Below are 21,599 nucleotides of genomic sequence, written 5' to 3'. Positions count from 1 at the left end.
CAAGCAGAGGGAGGAGAGGATGACAGGAGGAGCATGCAGCAGCACACAGCAGCCAGGAGACACCTCAGAACCCAGTGAGCCCACAGTGGGGTGGTGGCAGCCATGGGTGCTCCACCCTACAGCACCACTCCCAGGGACACCACTCAAATCACAACATAGAATCATCTCATCCCTCCTTTGTGGGCAGCTGTTCCATAACCCTGCTATTATGGATACAAGCATGCGTCAAGGCGAGCAGCTCCTACAGAGGGAGGGGACGAGGGGACAGCAAGGTGTCCCGGTGCACAGGAAAGAATTGCACAGGGATGAGCTACGGGGCACAGAGAGAAGAGCAGTGATCTGTGGGCAGCAGTGCTGGGTGCAGCGTGCACATAGCCAGAGAGCGTGCCCTGAGGAGTTTGCTTCCCAAAGAAGGGCACAGATGGGATTCCTCAGGATAACTTCCAGCTGCACGCAGCGGGCCGGCATCCAGGAACACAAGAAGCAGAGAACAGGCTGCAGTCCCACCACCCCCTAGCTCCTTTTGCAATGAAGTTGACCTGGTGACCTGAGACTGTTTGTTTCAAGGCAAAGAGCTCCGTGTGACACCAGGGTCCCCACCAGCCTCCTCCTAACACAGGCAAGGGAGAGAAGAGCAGGAGCTGCCAGCACGAGTCAGAGTGCGTTCGGAGTTGCTGCGCAACAGGAAGGGAAGGATTTGGAAAATAAATAGAGCGGTCTCCCAGGAGCACTGCTGGCAGGGCACTGTTCCCTGCAGCACCTGGAGCAGATGGGAACATGGGCACAGAGAGTGCTTAAAGTAAATGGAGGGGAGAGCAAAGAGGCGTGAAGCCTGCACTCTACAGCTTCCCCAGTAAACTCTGGCTTACATAAAGCTATGCAATGGGGCTGGGCTGGATGGGTGCTCAAACAAGGGGAGGAGAGGATCCCATGAGGAAGACCCCCCCCCCACTGCCAACTAACCCAACAACAGAAGTAACAAACAAGTGTTCAACCTGGCAAAACCAAGGAGGAGAAGTTCTCGCTTCCCGCGGCGCCTTCACCAAGGTGACTCACGCGCCACAATGTGTGTCACTGCTTAGCAGAGCCACAAAGGCAATTAAACCATCATGCAAACATCACATTCACGGCACACGGAGTCACAGCACCCCTGAGAGGTTAAAACAATGGGATGTGTTAGAGGTGAGCAACGGGAGGTTTTATTCTTTGGCTTTTAGCCTTCTTATCATCACTGAAAAGGTCTCATCATTCGTGCACAGGGCTCTTGCACCTATTCCATGGTGAGGAAGCAAAGGGGATGAAAGTGTGCCCAGCCCAGTGCCAGCACTGGTGGTTTGCTTCCATGGGAAGCAAGCAATGCTGATTCCAGCAGCCTCCCTCTCCCTTTGCCCACTCACTCCTTCCTAAATAGTTTATAAGCATTGATTTTCCCATGATACTCACATGCTGGCTGCCTGCAGGGTTCAGCATGCTGCTTGTTTACAGCCAGGTGAGTAATTAGGCAACTCTTTCCACAGTGCCTTGCTTAACCCTGCCCCAATAACCCCGGGGAAGGCTGCTGTTCCAAGTCCTGGACACACCAGCAGTGTCCCTGGGCACATTGCCTCACTCTCCTCTCCACAGGAGGCCAAGGGGACAAGGGACTGCTCCATGCCCTCAAGCCATAGAGGTTGAGAGCATAGAGAGATGGGTGCTTAACCCATCTGTATCTTGGCAGTGAGATGCTGAGGGGCCTCCAAGTCAAAAGTGCACAATCTCCAGCTGGGAATGCAAGCCTTGAGCCACCCCTACTTCACACAGGCTGTCGGGACACCCATGCGCACCCACATCCTGCTGTCCTTTCTCACTTGCAGCTGATTTCCACAGTACTTTGCAGACCAAAATGAAAACCCAAAACACTCAGTTAGGAGCTCAGGGTGTGTACTCCACACCTTGGGAGTCTACCCAGGGGAATAAAACAGGATGGCTCCGAAAAGCCCTGCAATGAGGACCGCAGTGTCTGTGCCGCCTGCTTGAAGCGGCTAACGGAGCGCATCCATCTCCAGCCTGCTACTTCCATCTGCCAGCAAAAAAACGTCCAACACCAGAGCAGCAGTGATAGATTTCTGAAGCTGCTGTAGCAAGAAATAAAAATTTGTAGTAGAAAAATCTTTGTGCCATCTCTCAAAAACTCCTCGCTCTGTGAATGCCAAATTATTAAATCAAAAGGAAGGAGGAGGAAAAAGACAAACACCCTTGCCATGGCAGATTGCTGCTGTGTTTCCTTTCAAAAGCACAACAGAATCTATGTTCCCAAAGAACAACACTGTATGTGTTCCCAAAGAACAACGTTCATGTTCTCAAAGAAGAGCACTGTATGCATTCATGGAATATCATGGAATATCATGGAACGGCCTGGGTTGAAAAGGACCACAATGATCATCTAGTTTCAACCCCCCTGCCATGGGCAGAATCACCAACCACCAGACCAGGCTGCCCAGAGCCACGTCCAGCCTGGATGTTCCCAAAGAACACTACTCATGCTCCCAAAGTAGAGCACTACCCACGTTCCCAAGGAGCAACACTGTCCACTTTTCATGTGTCAGTGCTTCACATTTAGCACTCATTTAAGGTCTGGAGGAACACCAGCGCTTTGGGATGCAGGATCATAGGAGCTCCCATCAGGTCCTGCACCAGTGTCCATCCCTTCTGGAGTGATGCACCAACGAAAACAGAGCCTGGGGTCCTCGAGGGGAAACTGGAGGAACCTCAGCCCCCACAGCAGGGCCACTCCCTATCAAAACAAGACAATATGAGTCCCTTCCTTCCCACCTCATTCTCGTTCATTGGTCCCAAAAAGTTTCAGAAAGCAGAGGCAGATCTGAATGCAAGGAGTGCTGACATTTTCCAGCTTCTTTAAAAAAAAAAAAAAAAAAAAAAATTCCTATAAACTGGTGAGATGCTTCCATCTCTTTAGCTGGAAGAGAGGTGGCATGCTTGGCAAAGAGTTCTATCTTTCCTTTTAAAGGATTCCTCTGGGGCTGAGACGAAAAAAAAGAAAGGGAGAAAAGGGGCCAAACCCCAAACAAAGATACACACAAAGCAACGTGACTATTAGCAAGATCACAGGAGGGGGCAGTGACCATCCCTGCAGAACGGCACCTGCATTTTCCAAGAACTCAGCACCACCTGGAGCAGAGCTACCTGACCTCAGCACCCACCCTGCAGCTCCAGGAACTGCGTTTCCCTTATTCTGCTCTCCTCTAACCTCACAAAGACCCCAAACAGAGCTCAGTGCCATACCCACCCACCCCCCTTCAGCCCCTAGAGGGGCAGGGATGTCACCCACAGCTCCTGCACCAGCCGAGCACTACAGCTGACAAGAGCAGGAGAAAAGAGATATTGCATGCAGGAGAGCTCCGAAATTAAAAACGGAGAGAGCAGCCTACGGGGAAGAAGCCTGGATAATGAAAGCATTAATTCAGAGCTGTTTCTCCTCGAGCCACGCCGAAGTCCAAAGGACAGGTAGATGGCTGCAGGTCCACACCATCGCTGGGAGCGCCGTGGTGACAGCCAGCTCTCAGCACACCTCAGTAACTGCAGGGTCTGGATGACAGCACCAAAGGCAGCACTCCCTCCCACCCAGCACATGCTGGGCATGCAGGGCGGTGGCAGACAGCGCTGGAAAGGCAGGGAGAAGAGGGAGACAGCACGCAGAGCAGGTGGGAGCGCCTGATCCCAGCCGGCAGACACGCTCCGCTTCAGTTTTGCTTTTTATGTCACATCCACCAGAGAAAAAACATGCCTTGCAGCCCCAAATCCTTCACACGTTCAGCTCGCTCCTTCAAAACGGTGTTGCTCCCCTCTCATCACACCGTGCAAAGCCCACCCTGCTGTGCACCAACAGAGCTTTTTCCCTTGTGGATGCGGTGCCTGCAAACACTGTGCTGTACAGCTGCACCCCTTGGGGGGGGTTTCTCCTTCCTCTCTCAGTTTGGCACCCACAGCATCGCTCAGAGATAGGATGCTGAACACCCAACAAGGAGAAAGGGAAGGATTTACAAATCCATGTAGAGATGGGGATCCACATGAGCACAGCCTGGCACCGAGCCCTGGGGAACCTGCAGACCTGGGCTCTATAAATACCCCCGGTGCCAGCAGCACGCTGTGCGCACAGCCCACAGCACCGAGCTCAGCATCAGCAGGGATGTGTTTTGCAAACAGATCTATTTCTTTTCTTTTTAATGTTGCTTCATAAGGAGCTGATCAACCCACAAATACGGCTGTCTGATATGGCAGAAATGAAGCTGGGGGGAACCCAACAAGAGGAAAAATCCCTGTGTTGGAGGGGGACACCTCAGTGCTGCCGCTTCCCTATGTTCCAGCTCCAAAAATCACATGGGTGGAAAGAGGAGCCCCCCCCGGGACCTCCTATGCTGCTGGGTTGATCCAGCACACAGAGCAGAAGAGTCACCCAAACTGTTGCTCAGTTAATGACAGTAATTAGCCGCAGTCTTGAGTGACTCCCATTCATTCCAGCACGCTGTTCCCCAGCGCACGCGACTGCAATTAGAACTCACTGCATGCTGAAGCTGGACGTTGGCTGAGGACCCTCGGGGTGCTCACTGCTTGTAGGGCACAGCTCAAAGCAGAGCTCCCAGGCCTGCCCCACAAGCTTTGTGGAGCAAATAGAGTTGCACGGGAGCCCCACTGCAACACGGAGCTGGGGGTCAGGCTGGGAATGCAAGAACGAGGCTGCTGGTAGGGAGATGCTGCTCATACCTCAGAGCTGGCTTGGTGCATACAGCAGGCATCAGCACTCAGAGAGTTGAGAATCCACATAGAATGCTTGAGATTTGGCTGGAAGGGGTGTGCTCCAGGACAGGGGGCAGGAGAACTGGTCCCTCATGAGCCAACACAATAACACAGGACAAAGCTCAAAGGGTTTCCTTTGACCACAATGCGTTGCTCCTTGCCCAGCCAGGTGCAGCACTCAGAAACTTCTCCCTGTTTTGACATCCCTGAGATGCTCTGGCAGCAGGGAGCAGGAAGGAAGGAGAGGATGGCAGTGGGGAGCTGGCCCAGGAGAGAGGGAAGATCAGGAAGGGGGTTTGTGGGAGCACCAAGAAAAGCAGCATGCAAGGGATGCAGCACCAGGAAGCCTGTCGGGAAGCTTAATTAAAAAGCATCATCCCCAAGGTTCAAACAGCTGCCTCCGGTGCCAAGGGGCAGCATCCAGCAGGGCAGAAAAGAGCATTGAAGCCTCCACCCAGGGTCACCATCTGCTACCAGAAGCACCAGGAGAGGAGCAGCCCAGCAGGGCCAGACTTCTCCTTTCTGCCAGCTGTTGTACCCTAGCGGGATGGGAAGTGGGAAGAGAACGAAGATGGGTTTCCAGCCCTCAGCTACACGGGTTACAAGCAGAGTGCAGCTGACCCTGCATGCATTACCCCAATCCCATCCATAACCCTCAGAGGATGGCACTTCTGTGTGCTCAGGAATGGCTCCAGCCTCCAGCCTCTCACCTCAGGCTACAAGCATCCTCGCTGCCATCTGCACCCCAGCCTAAATGCAGTACACACAACACTCAGCCACTATCACCATGGTGCCCCTTGCTGAAGTTTTATGGGGTCATCGCATACAGTGGCATTGGTAGCAGTGCCGGGGCAGAGAAGGGATTGTTTTCTCCCTCCAGCTGTCACTAAAGCCATCAGCATGGTTGTGTGTGAGTGATTCACAGCCGTGTATGAACAGCCGGTGACTCAGTGCTGGATGCAGTGGGTGGGAGCATTGACTCAACGCGTCGCGGAGGGGTCCTGGGGGGGGGGTCGGGCAGTGCCGGCCAGGAGCTCCCCCACGTGCTCAGACCTCGGCATCCCCAGCAGCACCACTGGCTGGAGGTTCTGTCTGCGCCTCGGCTCCAGCACACACAAAATAAGTGGAGCCGGATGGGCAACACTCAGCATCTCAACTGGAGGTGAGTTTACACCACCCTGTGTGATGGCCTTGGTGCTCAATGTGCATCCCAAGGTGCTGGGAACAAACTTAGTGGGAGCTCCAGGGCTTGCAAGGAATGAGGAAGCTCAGCTAGGCAGATGCAGGGCTCAGTGCTATGGGACACCCCACGGCCAGTTCCTGCACCTCCTAAACCCTGAGACACACAGCCAACGATCCACAGACACCCAGAAAGCCACGCTGCAGCAAGGCTCCAAAAACACCACATGAGGGACCCCAGCCCTTGGTCCCCCAGCAGCCCACAGCATGCCACACACACTCTTCAAAGAGAGGGAGCTGAATGGACCTTCTGCAAAAGACATTCCCATTAGGATGGCACTCAGTCTCCAAACACTCCACGGGGAGTGATGCTGCCCAGGCCCCGCCAAAGATGCCAGCAGCAGAGAAGGCTGCATGTGCACAGTTCACCCTGTTGCCAGCACCTTCCCTATCATCGTGCCTCATCTACCAAGCAGCATCAGGTAGGAGCATCACCGCATCCTACAGCATCGTGAGCCCAAAGCTCCCCATCCATGGCACTGCCCGACAGCAGTCAGGATGAGATCTGCCACCAAAGGTCCAATGGGGGCATATAGAGATGGGAGGATGGGAGGTTAGATACAGCTGTCTGGGGTGTTCCTCCCAGCCAGGCAGAGAGCCCCAGCACCCGAACTCATCCTGTGCGACTCAGAGCATCCAGAGCTCTAAAGGAGCACGGCAATGCAGCACCTCACTTTTGGGGACCGCTGCTCAGCACTGCCACCAGCACCTCCTGGGAGGGGGGGGCAAAGAGAGACAGCAGGGCCTGCTGGGGAGATGAGCCCAGGGGCCACAGTGCAGGCAGCAGAGCCCACTTACAGGGAGGTACTGGGGTTGGATTTCTGCCCCATGCTGGTGCGTCCCCCACCAGGTGCAGGGTGGCCTCAGGCACACGGGGTCAAACGATGGGGCTGGGATCCCCACATCCATACCTGCTGCTCAGCACATAGCAGGCAGCCAGGACAAGGAGATATGGCAACACTGAGGCGGGGTGGGGGGCACAGCAGCAAGCCCCATACGAGCCACCTTAAGCACACGGAGCAGCCTCTCCCCCATCCACACACACACACACACACACACACGCAGGCTACTTTAACAAAAACTTTCACATAGCAGGGCTTCTCCCTGCAGGGAAACCCTCCAAACCCATCGAACCGCTCCAAAAAGAATACTTAGCCCTCACCCTCCCCCCCCCGCGCCTCCCACCCCGCGATCCCCCACGAGATTGGCCGTGCCGGGCGCTCCACGCGAGACCCCGCACCTGTCCCAGGCTCCGTCCCTTCGAAGCGTGGAAAAATCCCCCCGAGCCGCGAGCATCCCCGGCCGCCAGGCTGAGACAAAAACCTCGGGAGAAAGGAGGGAGGAAATGTCCACCCGGAGGAGGAGGAGGAGGAAGGCGGCTCCCCGCGGGCAGCTGGTGGCTGTCCCCAACAGGTGGCAGAGGGAGTGGGGACAGAGCGGGGACAGCGTTGGGATGGGAGCGGGGAGCCGGCGGGGGCTCACCTGGGGCGGGAGGCATGGCTGGCTCCGGCTGCGTGCTATGCCCGAGACATCGGCGGTGCGGAGGGAGAGAGGGAGGAGAGACGGCTGAGAGGGGAAGGGAGGAAGGCGAGAGGGAAAGGGGGAGGGGGGAGAAAGCGAAATTTGAGGGGGAAAAAAAAAAAAAAAAAAAAAAGAGGAGAAAATAGAGACAGTTAAAATCTGTCTCCTGCCCACACAGTGGAAAAGAAAATTCTGACAATCGGAGAAAGAACTCGAGCGCACACACACAGCGGAGGGGGCAGACGGGGGATAACAAAGGAGGGAGGGAGCCCAGCTCCGCCAAAACACAGCCGGGGCTGCCCCGGCGCATTCCCTGCGCGCACACCTCCCCCCGTGTGCCCACTTCCTGCATACACACCAAGCACCAGACCCCCGCACCCCGGCTGCCCAGGTTCAATGGGACCCGTTCCTCCCCACGCCGGGCTGGGGAACCCGCAAGGCTCACCCCGGTGCCCTCCAAGCCATCCTTCTGTGCTCCCCCTGCCCTTCACCTCCAGCTGCCAGCGACCCCAGGCCCCATCTCAGCGTACATAACAGAGAGGTGCATCATCCTCAGCACTCCCACCTAGGGTTCGTTCTGCCCTCCCGAGGCAGGGCAACACCCACGGGCACCAGCACCCGCTACTGCAAGCTGCAGGTGACACAGTCTTCCCATTGCCACCTTGTGACACCAGAACTGACACATCGCATTTGGGCGTCCCGTACCCCAAACCCCAGCACTCTGCAGGACACCCAGCAACACCATGCCATGCCCCAGGGTGCTGCAGCAGAGCTGGCAGCTTGCAGCACCATAATGCTGTCCCCATCCCCACACCGAGCACAGACACAGCTGCAACCCCAGCACCTCACCATGTAGGCAGCACCTCCCTGGAGCCAATGCCACCTGAGACACAGGACATTTGGGGACAGTCACATCACTCTGGTTGCACGGCACAACATGGCACAGCTCTGCAGGGATGGGGAGAAGTGGGATCAGGCACCCTGCAGCCCCTCAGTGGGGTGCACGCCCAATCCTGGTGCTGCTGTCTCTTTAAAGCCTTCATCACTAAAACTGAATGAAGCCAAGGGAAGAAATTCTCAGAGAGGAGTGCTTCATTTGCAGCAGTGCTGGGGTTTATTCACTCTGAGCTGCTGAGCACATTCCTACCCCAGCTCCATGGGGAGGCTGCACACACACCCATCCTTTTTGAGATGTGCAGAAATCCCCCAACTCACACCAAGAGCACCGACATCCCAAAAGCAACCCAAGCAAGACCACACGGGCAAGCACAGAGGAACATAGCACTGTCACCCCATAGGACTGCTGCACACCAAAAGCCCCCATCCCTCACCGCTTCTCCCGTCTTGTTGCTGCAAGATGGCACGGGGAGGGATGCAGCTGCACCTCATGGCACTGCACCCCACAGGTGTGCTCTGGGCACCCGCAGTGCCCCCCAGTGCTGCACAGCCCCCCACAGCTTTCTCCCTCTGCCTGGGGTCCTCCTTCCAACACATCCATGCTGTTCCTCGGGGCCTGGCGATGCCTCAGATTCGGATGTCTCCATGGTTACCTGCTGGAGCGGGGGGTGACGGAGCTCTCGGGGTCCACCGCTCAGCGCATCTCCCTCTGCCTGCCCTGGATGCCACTGGCACTAAGGCACAATGTTGGCAGGGCAGGAGCACAATGCTCACCCTGAGAGCTCACTGTGTGCCAGCTCCACGGACAGCTGGGCATGAGCGGCACAGCATCCCGAAAGGCAAGCCAAGCCTGAGCCGTGCAGACAAAACCCAGTGCCTCCTCCCACAGCCCCTCTAGATCCAGGCACAGAGACACGGGCAGGATTTATGCTGTGGCATTCGTGCTGGTGGCATCCCTGAGGTATCCATCTGCTGGGAACCACTCACCCGCAGGAGCATCCCTGGGTGTGCAAAGCAGAGCGGTGCAAGCAGGAAGAGCAGCCCGTGGTGCAGAGTCAGGCAAAGCTCTTTTTTCTTATTTATTAACATCCAGCAGCGTCTGCTTTTGCCTGACCCCAAGCTTTGTGGGAGCACCCACAGAGACACCCTGTGTCCAAATGCAGCCCCATACAGCTCTGCCGGGCACCGCCTGGATTTTGTCTGTCCTCCCATAGAGCAGCACACAGCTCTCTAACAGTGCACCACACACGCATCTATCCAGCTTTCCTCCTCCTCCCTGCCTGCAGCCGCAGACACTTCAGTTGTGAACTAATTGGAGAGAGTTCAGAGGGCAGCCAGGAGCGCGCAGAGGGCAGAACAACACAACCCGATGCAAAAAAAAAAAAAAAAAGAAAAAGAAAAGCCTGAGAATTGGGTTTGTCTGATTTGCAGCTCTGAAAGCTGGGAGAGACATGATGCAGCTCGCAGTTATGCAAAGGTTGTGGGGTAAATTCTGCTCCGTCCCCACCGGGAACAGGACAAGAGGGAACTGGCTGTAAGCTGTACATCAGACACTCCCTGCACTGAGCAGCCTTGCTGCCCTCCACCTGCATGCAGCCCCAGCACACCGCTCTGTTTCTCTCCCCCTATTTGCGTCGGAGCGCTTTGACTCAGCTCTGAGCTGCTTCCCAGGCTCTGTCTCACAGCCCAGTCAACACGGAACGCACCAGTGCCAAAAATCAGTTTCTTTCGGATCTGATTGTTTGTTTTCCTCCCTTTCCAGTTTGGGATTTTTGAAAGGGAGCCATGTGAAACCAACTGCTCATTGCTTACTGCAAAGCCGGCTGCGTTGTAGCAGTTCCACTCGCAATCACCCCAAGGATCAGGTGGAAAGTTGACGAGCTCCACTTCACAGCACGGTGCTCAGGGGGCTCTCCGGTATCCATGCATGCTGCCCTTGGGTGCATCACCTGCATGGCAAGCCCAGAACTCAGGCAGGAGCGCCACGGTCAAGTCGGAGGGGACCCTTAAAGGCCAGCTGATCCAGCTCCCCTGTAACAAACAGGGACACCTACAGCTCCATCAGGTGCTCAGAGCCCCGTCCAGCCCTCCCTGTTACGTTATGCAGACCTCCAGGAGCATTTGTGTCTCATTGCTGAAGATATCATTAACTATAGCACAGCTCAGGCTGAACTCTCGGTGATGCCTTTCCGCTGACAGCGACACTGAGCGGCTCCAACATCATCTTTCCCACTAAACTCTGTTGATATCACTCCTGCTCAAGTCAAACAACGCCTAAATCATTGCTTTTGCAAGTATTCCCTTTCATGATGTTATGAGCAACACCAAATGAGCTCATTATGACCCATTTTCCATAAAGCTCCTGCTGACTGGAGTGAATAACGCCTCCCTTCAGCACACAGGGAGAAAGCCGCGCAGATCTGCCTCCATGCAGGGCTGATGCTGAGAGGTTGACATGACCCAGTCCTGTGGCACAGCCTGCCCCAAGCACTGTGGTCCAGCCTGCTCGTGGAGGTGCCCAAGGCCAGGTCAGATGATGCTCTGGGCAGCCTGAGCTGGTGCCTAGATGGTCTTTGAGGTCCATTTCAATCCAAGTCATTCATTTGGTGACCCATAGCAGCAGTCAGCCCATAGCAAGGAGCATTTTCCAGAACCAGAGTAAGGCATAGGAAGCAGTGTGTCTCACAGCCCACCCTGTTTCCCCCATTTCCTCTTGTCCGGACCCCAGAAAAGCTCATACCTGCCCTGAACAGAGCTGGGGTGGGTGAGAATATGGGAACCTCAGCACACAGCCCACAGCGAGGCTGGCAGCCCCCAAACCCCAGGCTCCATGGCACAGCTCCAATGTGCAATAAGCAGCAATATTAGCAAAACAGCACACAAATAGATCCAAACAGGAGCCTCCTGCCAGCAAGCAGGGCGGGCAGCTCGCTGCAGGGGAGCACCAGAGATGTGTATGAGCAACAGGGAAATGGAGCACTGAACACTTTTTTGGCAACTCTCCCCTCCTGGTGCAGATCATCTCCATTCCAGGCATTGAGCAGTCTGTCCTCTGCATGAAAATGTTCTTTTCTCTCCCATCATACGGCCAGAAAGGTGGGAGAGCTCTGGTGGCAGCTCTCTGTATGTGGGTCTCACCCTATGTGTGGCTTGTCCAGGTGGCTGGGACCCACCAGCAGCATCACCATGGAATGGGGTGACAGCACGGATATGGGGCTCTGGGGCAGCAATGTGGCAAAGGAGCAGCAAACAGCCACGGGATATAGAGCTGTCAGAGCAGGGGAGAGTGGATGGCTTCGCTCTGGGGAAGGCAGGGAGCAGCTGTTGCTGGGAAACTGCTCGCAAACCCTGGCTCAGTGAGGCACCAAAAGCACGGGGCTGGTGGCACCTAAGCAGCACAGGTGACCATCAGTCTATCCAACCATCCATCTGTCCATCCATCCTCACACAGCTCACTCACCGCATCACTGCCCACCCCCTGCAAGGACAGCCCCAGTGTCTGTGTCCTGCAGCCCACCCCCAGCTGCCCCCAGGGCATGGAAAGCTGCGGGCACACATCTCCAGCATGTCTCAGCTTCCCCACAATGAGGATGCTCATTGCCCACTTGGGCTGCACTCATCGCAGCTGGGACCTCTACCCAGCTCAAATAAAAGGTGATCATTAGAGCTGGAGTGAGAATTAAAGGTATGAATCACTTCCTCCCCTGGCTCCCCCCATCCTGCTGTCCCTCCCCCAGAGGAGCCCGAGGGGAACATCCATTTCCTCTCCTCTGCTCTGCAATGAGCACCCAGGGGACACGTTCACACCTCATTTCCAATCAGCAGCAGCCACCAAACACCTCGACATGCACCAAGGCTGAGAGCCAATGCCATTTCTCTGCCGAATGAGCCATGTGGGCTCCACCAGACTGGTGGTGACACAATGCGGACGTGGGGCACACGCAGCGCTGGGCACCCCATGGGTGAGGCCATAGAGCTCAGACACAGCTCTGCAGGACATGGAGCTGTAGGACTGTGCCCTGTAGGTCAGGGGCAATGTCCCAGCTCCATGGGGAGCAGGTACACAGAGCTCAGCGCAGCTCTGCTCTCTGCATTGCAACAGCCAACAGACAGCAGCACTGAACTCGCTGCGAGATTAGAACAATAGATCCGTTGTTTCAGGTACAATATGTAATTAACCTGCAGGACTCATCCCCACAGGGCTAATTGGGAGCGAGGGCTGCACAGAGTTGTGCACAGAATGGTCACACGCTGCCAGGAAGAGGCATCCCCATAAACACAAGCTGAGGGCTGCTCCATCCAAACAGAAAAGCAAAGGAGCACTCAGGAAATGCCAAAGCCCAGCACAGGGCTCTCTCCCCACCAACACGTGCTTAGGAACAAGGCAAGACCCTAGAGATGCTCCCTAGAACACTGCTCTCATATCACTGTCACTTAAGAGCTCTCTAGGCTCTAGTTTTCCTTGAATTATCTGCTATGCTTTGAGCTCAGATTGTTTTCAATTTTTGTATTTTCATTTTTTTAAAGTACCCACAGCAACATCCCACACCATCAGCACGTACCTGGACCCTGCTGCCTCACTGCTGCTCCTGGAGATATTGAATTCTGCTAGCAGCCCAGAAGCCGAGGACTGGCAACCAGAGGGCTGGTGCTATGTCAGCAGGGATGCCAGATGTTGACACAAGCTGCCATCAGTCCCTGGGAGAGGAGCTGGCAATCATACCGTTTACAGGCAAGCAGTACAAAGCTGTATTGCTACAAGTGCAGGGAAATTACTTAACCACATACCCAAAGTGGGATTTAAACTACTGGGATCAAAAGGGAGAGGAGCACTTGGGCAGTACGCAGAGTGAGCTGCTCAGGAGCACTGATGGCACACTGATGGCACACTGATGGCACACAAGGACCCCCTCACTGATGCTGCAACAGGGACATCATTGCAGTGGGAGCCTCCTTCTACAGCTATGAGCATAGAGGAACCAACTCCCAACTCAACACAGCTAAAGGAGACTGGGTTGAGTTTAAATCCCCATGGGAAACAAGGGTGGAAGCCCTAGGTGAGGCCACTCAGCTCTTCAACCAACTGGCCAGGTGTGCAGGCGAACTGATGGCTCCTCTCTGCTAGATTTAGAGAGGGAAATAGCCAAACAGCCTTTGTGTAAGCAGGTGGCCCAGGCTGGGGGAGCGTTGTTAAGTGACATCATGATACCAGGTGGTACATATCACTGTTGGCCACAGTGTGCATACATTGAGGGACGTAGGGGCTGGGTATCACCAGGTGATGGCAGGGCATGCTATGTGACACACAGTCACCCAGCACCTTGGAGCATCTCCTTCATTCTGTGCCTGCAGACCCCTCAGTGCATCTTGGTTGTGCAGGGGCAGCTCCTGGCTGACAAGCTTCTGCAGGCCTCCACGAGAGGGCTTTGCTGCACAAGGAAAGGAGGAGGTTGGCTGCTTACAGCCTGCTTACAGACTGGCAGCTCTTTTGCTACATCTCAAAGCGAGCAGCAGGCAGCAGGAGGATTTTGGCACCGTGCTGCACCTGGAGCAGATGCTTGGAAGGGAGGATGACCCCTCCGAGGTGAACTTGGCCTTTTCCTCTCCTAGAGCGGATGCTGAGGCTCAGAGGGATGGCTGTCAGGGTCCCAGAGTTCCCTGGGGGCAGCTGGATGGATGCACCCTGCTCCCAGGCACGAGGCTAAGCACCCTGGAGATGCATCTGCTGCTGTTCTCCCAGAGGAAAGGGAAAAGGAGGAAGAAGGATGTGAGAGCCACGTGTCCATCTGTCAGTCTATGCTTCCCCAGGACATGGCTTTATGCCAAGGCCTCGGGTCAGGCACGGCCCTGGAGCCAGCAGGGGTGGGCACGTATTGGGTTCACAGTGCTGTCCTGGTTAAAATAAACAGGAGAAGTCAGCCCGCTCAAAGGGAAGAGCAGATCTGCCACCCACTCTTGTCAGAGCCCGCTGGGGATTTCTGTCCCCTGTTGCTCTCACACCACTTCCTCCTGTGTGCTGCTGACAAAACCCCAGCCAGGGCCCAGCCTGGTGAGGATTGGAGGCCCTGCTGTGTGCTTGGGGACGGGGGCACAGCACCGGGGACTCCACACCACTCCCCTCCTTCCTGCCCTCCCACCCTTCCTGCCTCTCCCAGCCACTCTCCGTGTCCTTCCTGCCTGTCCTCTGCACCATCCGCTCCTCCGTTTCCCTCCTCATTCCCTTTCCCCTCCTGCAGGTGGTTCCCAGCGAGCTCTGTGCCCTCAGTGCCAGGAAAAGCAGTGGGGGAGCATCTCCCAGGGAGTCACACTTCTTCCTGTGCCTACATGTGCAGAGCTCAGCTTGGGGCTGGATGTGCCTTGACCTGTCCTGGGCTGCCGTTGAGCCCCAGGGCCACAAGCTGAGGTCAGAGATGAGGAACAGGAGGAGGAGGAGAAGCGCCTTTTCCTAGGAAGAGGCACAGAGCAAGGGAACAGGACATGGGGTGACACACCAGAGCATCCTGCATCTGGGCCATGCGTGGCCGGCCCTGGCTCTCCAAACCAACACATTGCTCAGCTGGGATCCAGAGGGAGCTTTCCCCAGCAGCTCTGTGTTTCATTACCGCTCACACCGGGCAGCCCTCACCCAGCCAGGGGGGCCTGCAGGATTTTCACATCAGCAGCAGCAAACAGAAGGAAGCTGTTAGTATTCATCCCCTACCCCTGCCTCAGGGACCCCAGCTGGCCTGGATTTGCCCTTCTCCATTCACCCGGCAGCCCCCCTCCGTGCTGTGCCCCCCATTCCCCAGCTGGGAGAGGCCCCAGCAGCACAGCCCCGAGGCGCTGGCCTCCCTCCCGGCCTCCCTCCTCCTCCCTCCCTCCTTCCCAGAAGCTCCCAGATTCCTGAGCGCTGACACAGCCCCGCAGGATGCTGCAGCCCACAGCCTGCCCCCCTCCTCCCCTGCCCTGGAGGGACGGACAGAGTCTGGGACGGGGTGCACCGGGATGGAGCACTCGTGGAGGACACTGGATAGGACCCCCGGGAGCCACCTCTACCCTTGTCCCTTCTCAGAGGGCTGAGCCATCCTAGGACATGTGGGTTCAGCTCTTTTATTTGAGCCCTGGGGTCCCCATCCAAGCCCAAAGCAGCCCCCTCAACTCCAGACCACATCGAGGAGTGGTTCCCCAACAGCCTCACTGCTGTTCCAGGAGGTGAGGACCTGCCATCTTGCCATTAGATCACATCCGTCCAGGCCCTTGCTTCCACAGGAGTTACCCTTTCCTCCAAGTGATGGAAGGTTTTATTTTTATCTGGCTTATTTTTGCACTTCTTCCATCAGCAGCACTGGCACGGAGGTGCATTTGGGCTGCCAGCCCCTCCCCAGCCTACAGCTCTGTCCTTTCCCACCCCATCGACCTCACTTCACAACACAGCACCGTGGGAAGGGAAACTCCGAGGACCCAAGCAGTGGAACAGAAGGAGGACAGCGTTGCTTATGTCAATGTTATTACAGGCACAAGAAAAGACCGCCAGAAAGGAGGAGGAAAGGCAGACCCTGGGACCCTCGAGCACCTCCTGAGAACAGCAGGCTGCTCCAGCTCTCCCGGAGAGCTTTCCTAAGCTCTGCTGCCAGTTATGCAAACTATCCCCGGAACAATTGGGACACGGCAGGGAGCTGCTGCCGCCCTTCCCTGCGGCCAGCGGGGTCACCGCAGCCCTGGGAGCGGCCGGCTGCTCCCCGCCGGTGTCCCCCCCCCCTCCCCACCACCCAGCTGCCGGCATTGAGCTGCAGGGTTTAACCCTTTAAATCTGAACGTGCTGCTTCTCCGGCCCCATTGCAAGCACGTGGCTGGAGTACGACAGCGGGGACGGCTCCAGCAGCCCACGGAGCCAGCTTGGGTCCTTCGGGGACACAGCGTGTCAGCTGATAAGCGAGAAGCCGGAGCTCGGCGGAGGTCACCCAGCCGGGAGGAGCCGCAGCAGCGTGGCATTTGCCAGCGGTCCGGCTGTTGCACAACGCCTGTGGAAGGTGGAGCGGTCCCGAAGTACCTCCTTCTCCCCATCTAACACCAAACGCAGTTTTTAAGAGAAATAGCAGCATTTGCCTCCTGTTGCCCAGCTCTCCCATCTCAACGTTTGGGCTGCAGCTCCCAGGGCGCACACCAGGCTGCTTGAAGAGTCCTCAGTGGGAGAGATCGTTAATTAGGGGTAGAGGAGCCCCTGGGGAATCTCCCAGCGAGAAGCAGAAAAAAAAAAATTCCCCCACAATTCAATCTAATTACAACGCCCTGGGGCGCTCCGCAGAGGCTGTGAAGCACAGGCCAAGCTTTCCTCCCCACCCATGCGAGCAGGAACTTTAACCCAGTTCCAACCGATAGCAGAAAGGGAAGAAAAAAAAAAAAAGCCTCAATGCTCATCGTAACCACTCCACAAGTAACAGCAAACAGGAGGCACGGAGAACGACCGCTGGCAGCACAAGCAGCCCCGAGCACAGCCTATGCCTGGCAGTGCCAGCTTACACACCCCAAGCACAGGACTTTGAGCCACAGCCATCGACCGGGTGCCCAGAGCGGGTTGGCACACCGGGTCCTGAGCGGGACCCCGACGTAACCCCTTTCCTTCCCCACCCAATGCAATGTGGGGTGCCTGGCTGCCATCCCCTGACCCACAGACACAGACTCTGCTGCTACAGTTGAAAATATTTAATACGTGTCACACACGTAGCATTACATTTTATACAAAAAACGAGATACATCACCGAAGAGAACACTGTACAAACCCCCCCACCCCCCCACGGGAACCCCAAGCCTTTATACAACAAAGACCGGGGATCCCCGAGCCTAACAACCAGGCTCACGAGGACTTTCCGTCGGAGCGTCTGTAAACTTCTGTTTCTCTCAAATAAACACTTTTTAAAAGCACCGTGTAACAGTTCTGACCTAAACCTTTCCAAAATAAACACTTTATTTAATAAATTTAATACTTTCCAAGCTTAAAATATCCCCGCTGGGAGCGCCCCGGGCGGGGGACGGCCGGGAAGGGGAATTCCGGGCGGGTCGGGTCGGGCCGCTCCCAGGGCGGCTGCCGACGGTCGGGGCCCGGCGAAGGGGAAGTGCTGCTGCCCGCTGTTCTTCCGTGCGGAGCCGGGGGGGAGGAAGGAGGGGGAGGAGGAAGAGGAGGAGGGGGGCAGCTCCGGGTCTGTCCGTGCCCCTCCTCGCGGTGCGCGGTCCGACGCGTCAGAAGGCCACGATGGCCGTGCTCCAGGGGTTGAGGGTCCGCAGCACGCGTTGGTCGCAACAGATCTGCCCCGGCTCCGCGGTCGTCTCCTCGCTGCCGTCGCGGCTCGGCCGCCGGCGGCCCTGGGACTCCTTGCTGAGCAGTCCCGAGAAGCTGGAGCCGAAGATGCTGATGAGGCTGGCCACGTTGCCCGTCTCCATGTCCTCCTGCTCGCCCTGCGGGGGCGGCGACTCCTCCGCCTCTCGGCGCGGCTTTTTCAGCGGCGAGCCCTGCTGTTCCATCTCCGCGGCGCTCCGCTTCCGGGGGCAGAGCGGGGGCACAACGCAGCGCCGCGCCTCGCCGGGCCCCTCAGCGTCCTGCCCGCAGCGGCAGCCGTCCCACGAGCAGCAGCGTTGGGAGTTCCCGCAGTCCGCGTCGGGCAATCGCCGGCCGAACCTCGGCGCCTCCGGCTCTGCGGGCGCCCAGGCGACGGGGCCGGCGGCGGGACAAGGAGGAGAGGGCTCCGCGGGCGGCCCGCAGGCGGCGGGGGGCGGCTCGGGAGGGCAGCCTGGCTCGCTCAGGTAGACCTGGCGGGCGCTGCGCAGCACCAGCGACACCAGGAGGTTCTTGTGGAGCTTCAGGCCGCCGCGCTGGCCCCGCGCACTGTAAATCTTGCCCAGCGAGATGCTGACGATGCGGTGCGCTTCCAGCTTGAACTCCATGGGTGGACCGCCGACGGTTGCGCGAAGCCGGGGGATGAGCTCGGGCCGCGCCGCTCCGCCTCGCTCCGCTGCCGTCGCTACGGACGCGCGCTCCGCTCGCTCTCGCCGCCGACTGAGGGGAGCCCACGCGCCACGCGATCTTTTATACCACCCCCTCGCCGGCCAATCAGAGCGCTCCGCCGGCCGCTCCAACCGCCGGCGCGCCGACCAATGGCGAGCCGGAGGAGCGCGTTCGAACGCTCGCCCCGCGGAGAGAGACCTTAAAGCGGCAACGGCGGCGCGCGGTTGGTGGGGCCCACATAGAGTGGAAGGCAAGCGGGGATAATGTGGTGTCTTCTTCGGCTACTGATTTCTGCCAAAACAGCACTTTGCGAAGCTTTCCTCCCGCGGCTCCACGCTTTCCATCGTACAGCACGCAAGGGGCAGTTGTTTTTTATGGGTTTTTTTTGTTTCTTTCTTTTTTACATTTTATTTTTATTGGGATTGGATTCACTTTTTCCAGAATGTGAATTTGGATTTCATTGATTTTCTGGAGGGAAAAAAAAAAATTAAAAAGCAAGAACGATTATTGCCTCTATGCCCCCCCCCCATCCAAGCTCCAGGAGGCGGCAACCGCCTCCAATGGGGGCAACATGGGAAGGACAGAAGTGAAAGGACAGCCCAGCACGAAGGAAATGGAACCCCAAGTATGGCTTTCTGTCTGCTGGCTTCCTGTCAGGCATGTGACACACGCTGCCTTCCCACTCCTCGCCTTCTCACCCAAAACAAAAGCCACACTTGGTGCTGAGGAGCAGGATGTGAGGTGCCCGTCTCCATAGGGCCTCAAGCAGCCAGGGCACGCTGCCTCCTGTCAAAAGAACCCACCAGCGACCCGTGGTCTTGTCAGAAGGCTTCAGACCTGGGACAGGTCTGGTGATTTCCCTTGCTGCTGATGCAGTCTTCTGGAGGTGGAAAAGGGAACACCTGGGCACCCCAACACAGAGGGCAAAGGGAACACTTACAGGCCGAAAAAATGGACAGCATTGCTTCGCTGGAGTGGAGGGAAAAAAAAAAAAAAAAGAGGACTTTTACATTCTGTAGGAGTTTCTCTGCTACTCCATCACGCCTTATGTTAGCCACAAGATGCAGGTGGCACAACAGAAGCCTTCCTCCCCAGAACCCCCAGCCCAGCACATTTCCCTCCTGCTGGAAACCCCCAAGGAATGCTCTCCAAACACAGCACACAGTGCACCAGCCTCTAGGCTGCGGAGAACACCCCCAGGCAGAGCAGGGCTTTCCCTCCCACCCTTCTGATGGGAACCAAGCACTGCTGTCCTCAGCGTTCCCAACCTGCCCAACCTGCTCTGTGCTCAGGGCCAGCCCTCTGCTTAGCCCGACTGGCCAGGGCAGCTCTTTGGGACCGCAGTGGCAGCTCCTCACCCATGACTCTGTGACCATTCACATGTGAAAACAACAGGGATTCTTTGTGGGTGCTGCGGGATTCCTTGCTGGCAGGGACAGGGCCCCTTTGTGCTCAGCAGATGACACCAGTGAGAATAAATCATGCCTTACACATCTCAGCCAGTGTGTTTCTGATGCCATCTGCCTGAGTTGATGCACAGCAGCGGTGTGGAGCCCAGGGAAAGCTCAGCATGGGCAGGCACGGCACAGCACGGGCGCTCTGCTGAGTAAAGATGAGTGCACGGAGGCTGACCAACCTGTTCTGCCACTCTGCCTCATCCCAATGACACGAGACTTTCCCACCAGCCAACATAACCTGCCTGCCGGCTCCCCAGGGGCCATGGGATGCAGGGACAGCCACGCAGCCAGCACCAAAACGTGGTACTCCGTCCTCTGCAATGCCCACAGAGCAGACAGCTCTGCAGAGGGCAAGCACGGGTGCCAGGCGGAATAGCTACAGCTGAGTACGCCCGGACACTGTTTCCACCCACAAACATGCGTGACCCCCGGGGCTCCGAGCACAGAAGCAGGGCTGCGGGTGGCTGCTTGCCCAGAGGGGAGCACGCAGCAGAAAGGCCGGCCCCGCTCAGCCCTTTTAAGCAGGGCAGTATTTTGGTGGCAGCGCTGCTTTTCCCTCCCAGGCTGATGTCATGCCTTAGTAAGTTTGAGGCAGCGTCACATGGCAGTTTCTGAGGTCAGCGCTCGCCTGGGGTGGCTTTGTTGTCTGTCTGTCTGTCTGTGCCTGTCTGCCTGTTGGGCCGCTGCTTCGCCCGTTCCCACGCGGGGAGGTGCCGCGTCCCCGTGTGCGTGCCCAGCCGAGGGGCACTGCCCCAAGCCCGGCGGGAGACGGGCGGGCAGGGCGCGAGCAGGCGCTCTTCTCTCCGCGTGTGATCTCGGCAGGCTGGCAGGGAGCTGACAAACAATTCGCAACCCTCCGGCTCAGCTGCCGTTTCCCAAAATAGCGGGGCAGGGGGAGGGCCGGCAGACAAAGGTGGCTCTGAGCGAGCAGGAAGCCCGGGGGGCCGAGCGGCGGGGAGCCCGCAGCCCCACCTGGAAAGGAAAACAATGCGAGATAAAAGAGACTCGGGACAGGAAGCAGCTTGCGGTACAATATAATAATCGCAGAGGCTGCGCACACGGCTGCTTTTTTATAGGCGTTTCAATCAGCTCCGGGAAGTTCGCTCGGGGGCCGGCGCTGCTGCCTCGTAGCGCGGGCTGCGCACGGCCCGATGGCCGTCTCCGTCGGAGATGTCACCTCTCCGTCTGCCTCCCTCGCGCTGTCGGAAGCATCGAGGGCGAAGGTCCCTTTGTCACTTCCCGGCAGCGCCCGGGGTCCCCCTGCCATCAGAGCCGGGCTGGGCCGGGCCATCTGGCACGCAGCGCGGCCCCCGACCTGTCGCCGAGTGCGGATGTGGTTACCCAGATCCTGTTCCACGCTGGCGCCGACCCTCCGGCAGCCGGCCCTGCGGCTTGTCGCCAAATGTGAGCCGGGCTGGGGGGCCAGCTGCACCGAAGGAATGGGGAGCGCTCCCGGAGAGATCCAGCTGTCTTCCAAGCGTGGAATCTGCCTGTTTGCCCCTTCTGCTGAAGTCTTCCCGGTGGATCATTGCCCTTCTCTTGGTTCGGGGGTTGGGCTCCTCCTGGGACACAGATGTCCACACCGGCAGCGGGGTAGGGACAAAAGCCTTGGTACTGAGTTTCCCCAGGTGAGAATGGACCTCCAGGACATCTCCAGGCTCTGCTCACGAAGCAAACATTTCCGAACAGATTCATTTTGTTCAGAGATAACA

General features: G+C 57.4%; 1 protein-coding gene across 1 annotated transcript; it reads right to left on the bottom strand.

Moving 5' to 3' along the window:
• Window positions 1-17,118: 17,118 nt before the first annotated feature.
• On the bottom strand, window positions 17,119-18,469 carry IER5 (immediate early response 5). The gene has a single exon (XM_042873922.1). It carries the CDS (start codon window positions 18,367-18,369, stop codon window positions 17,668-17,670), a length of 702 nt encoding a protein of 233 aa, XP_042729856.1. The 5' UTR covers window positions 18,370-18,469; the 3' UTR covers window positions 17,119-17,667.
• Window positions 18,470-21,599: the final 3,130 nt, after the last annotated feature.

This window comes from Lagopus leucura, unplaced genomic scaffold (assembly GCF_019238085.1).
Source record: "Lagopus leucura isolate 7727_CA_CO unplaced genomic scaffold, USGS_WTPT01 Super-Scaffold_100009, whole genome shotgun sequence".
Taxonomy (NCBI): domain Eukaryota; kingdom Metazoa; phylum Chordata; class Aves; order Galliformes; family Phasianidae; genus Lagopus; species Lagopus leucura.
The sequence above is the reverse complement of the archived record's forward strand: the minus strand, read 5'-3'. Positions and strand labels throughout refer to the sequence as shown.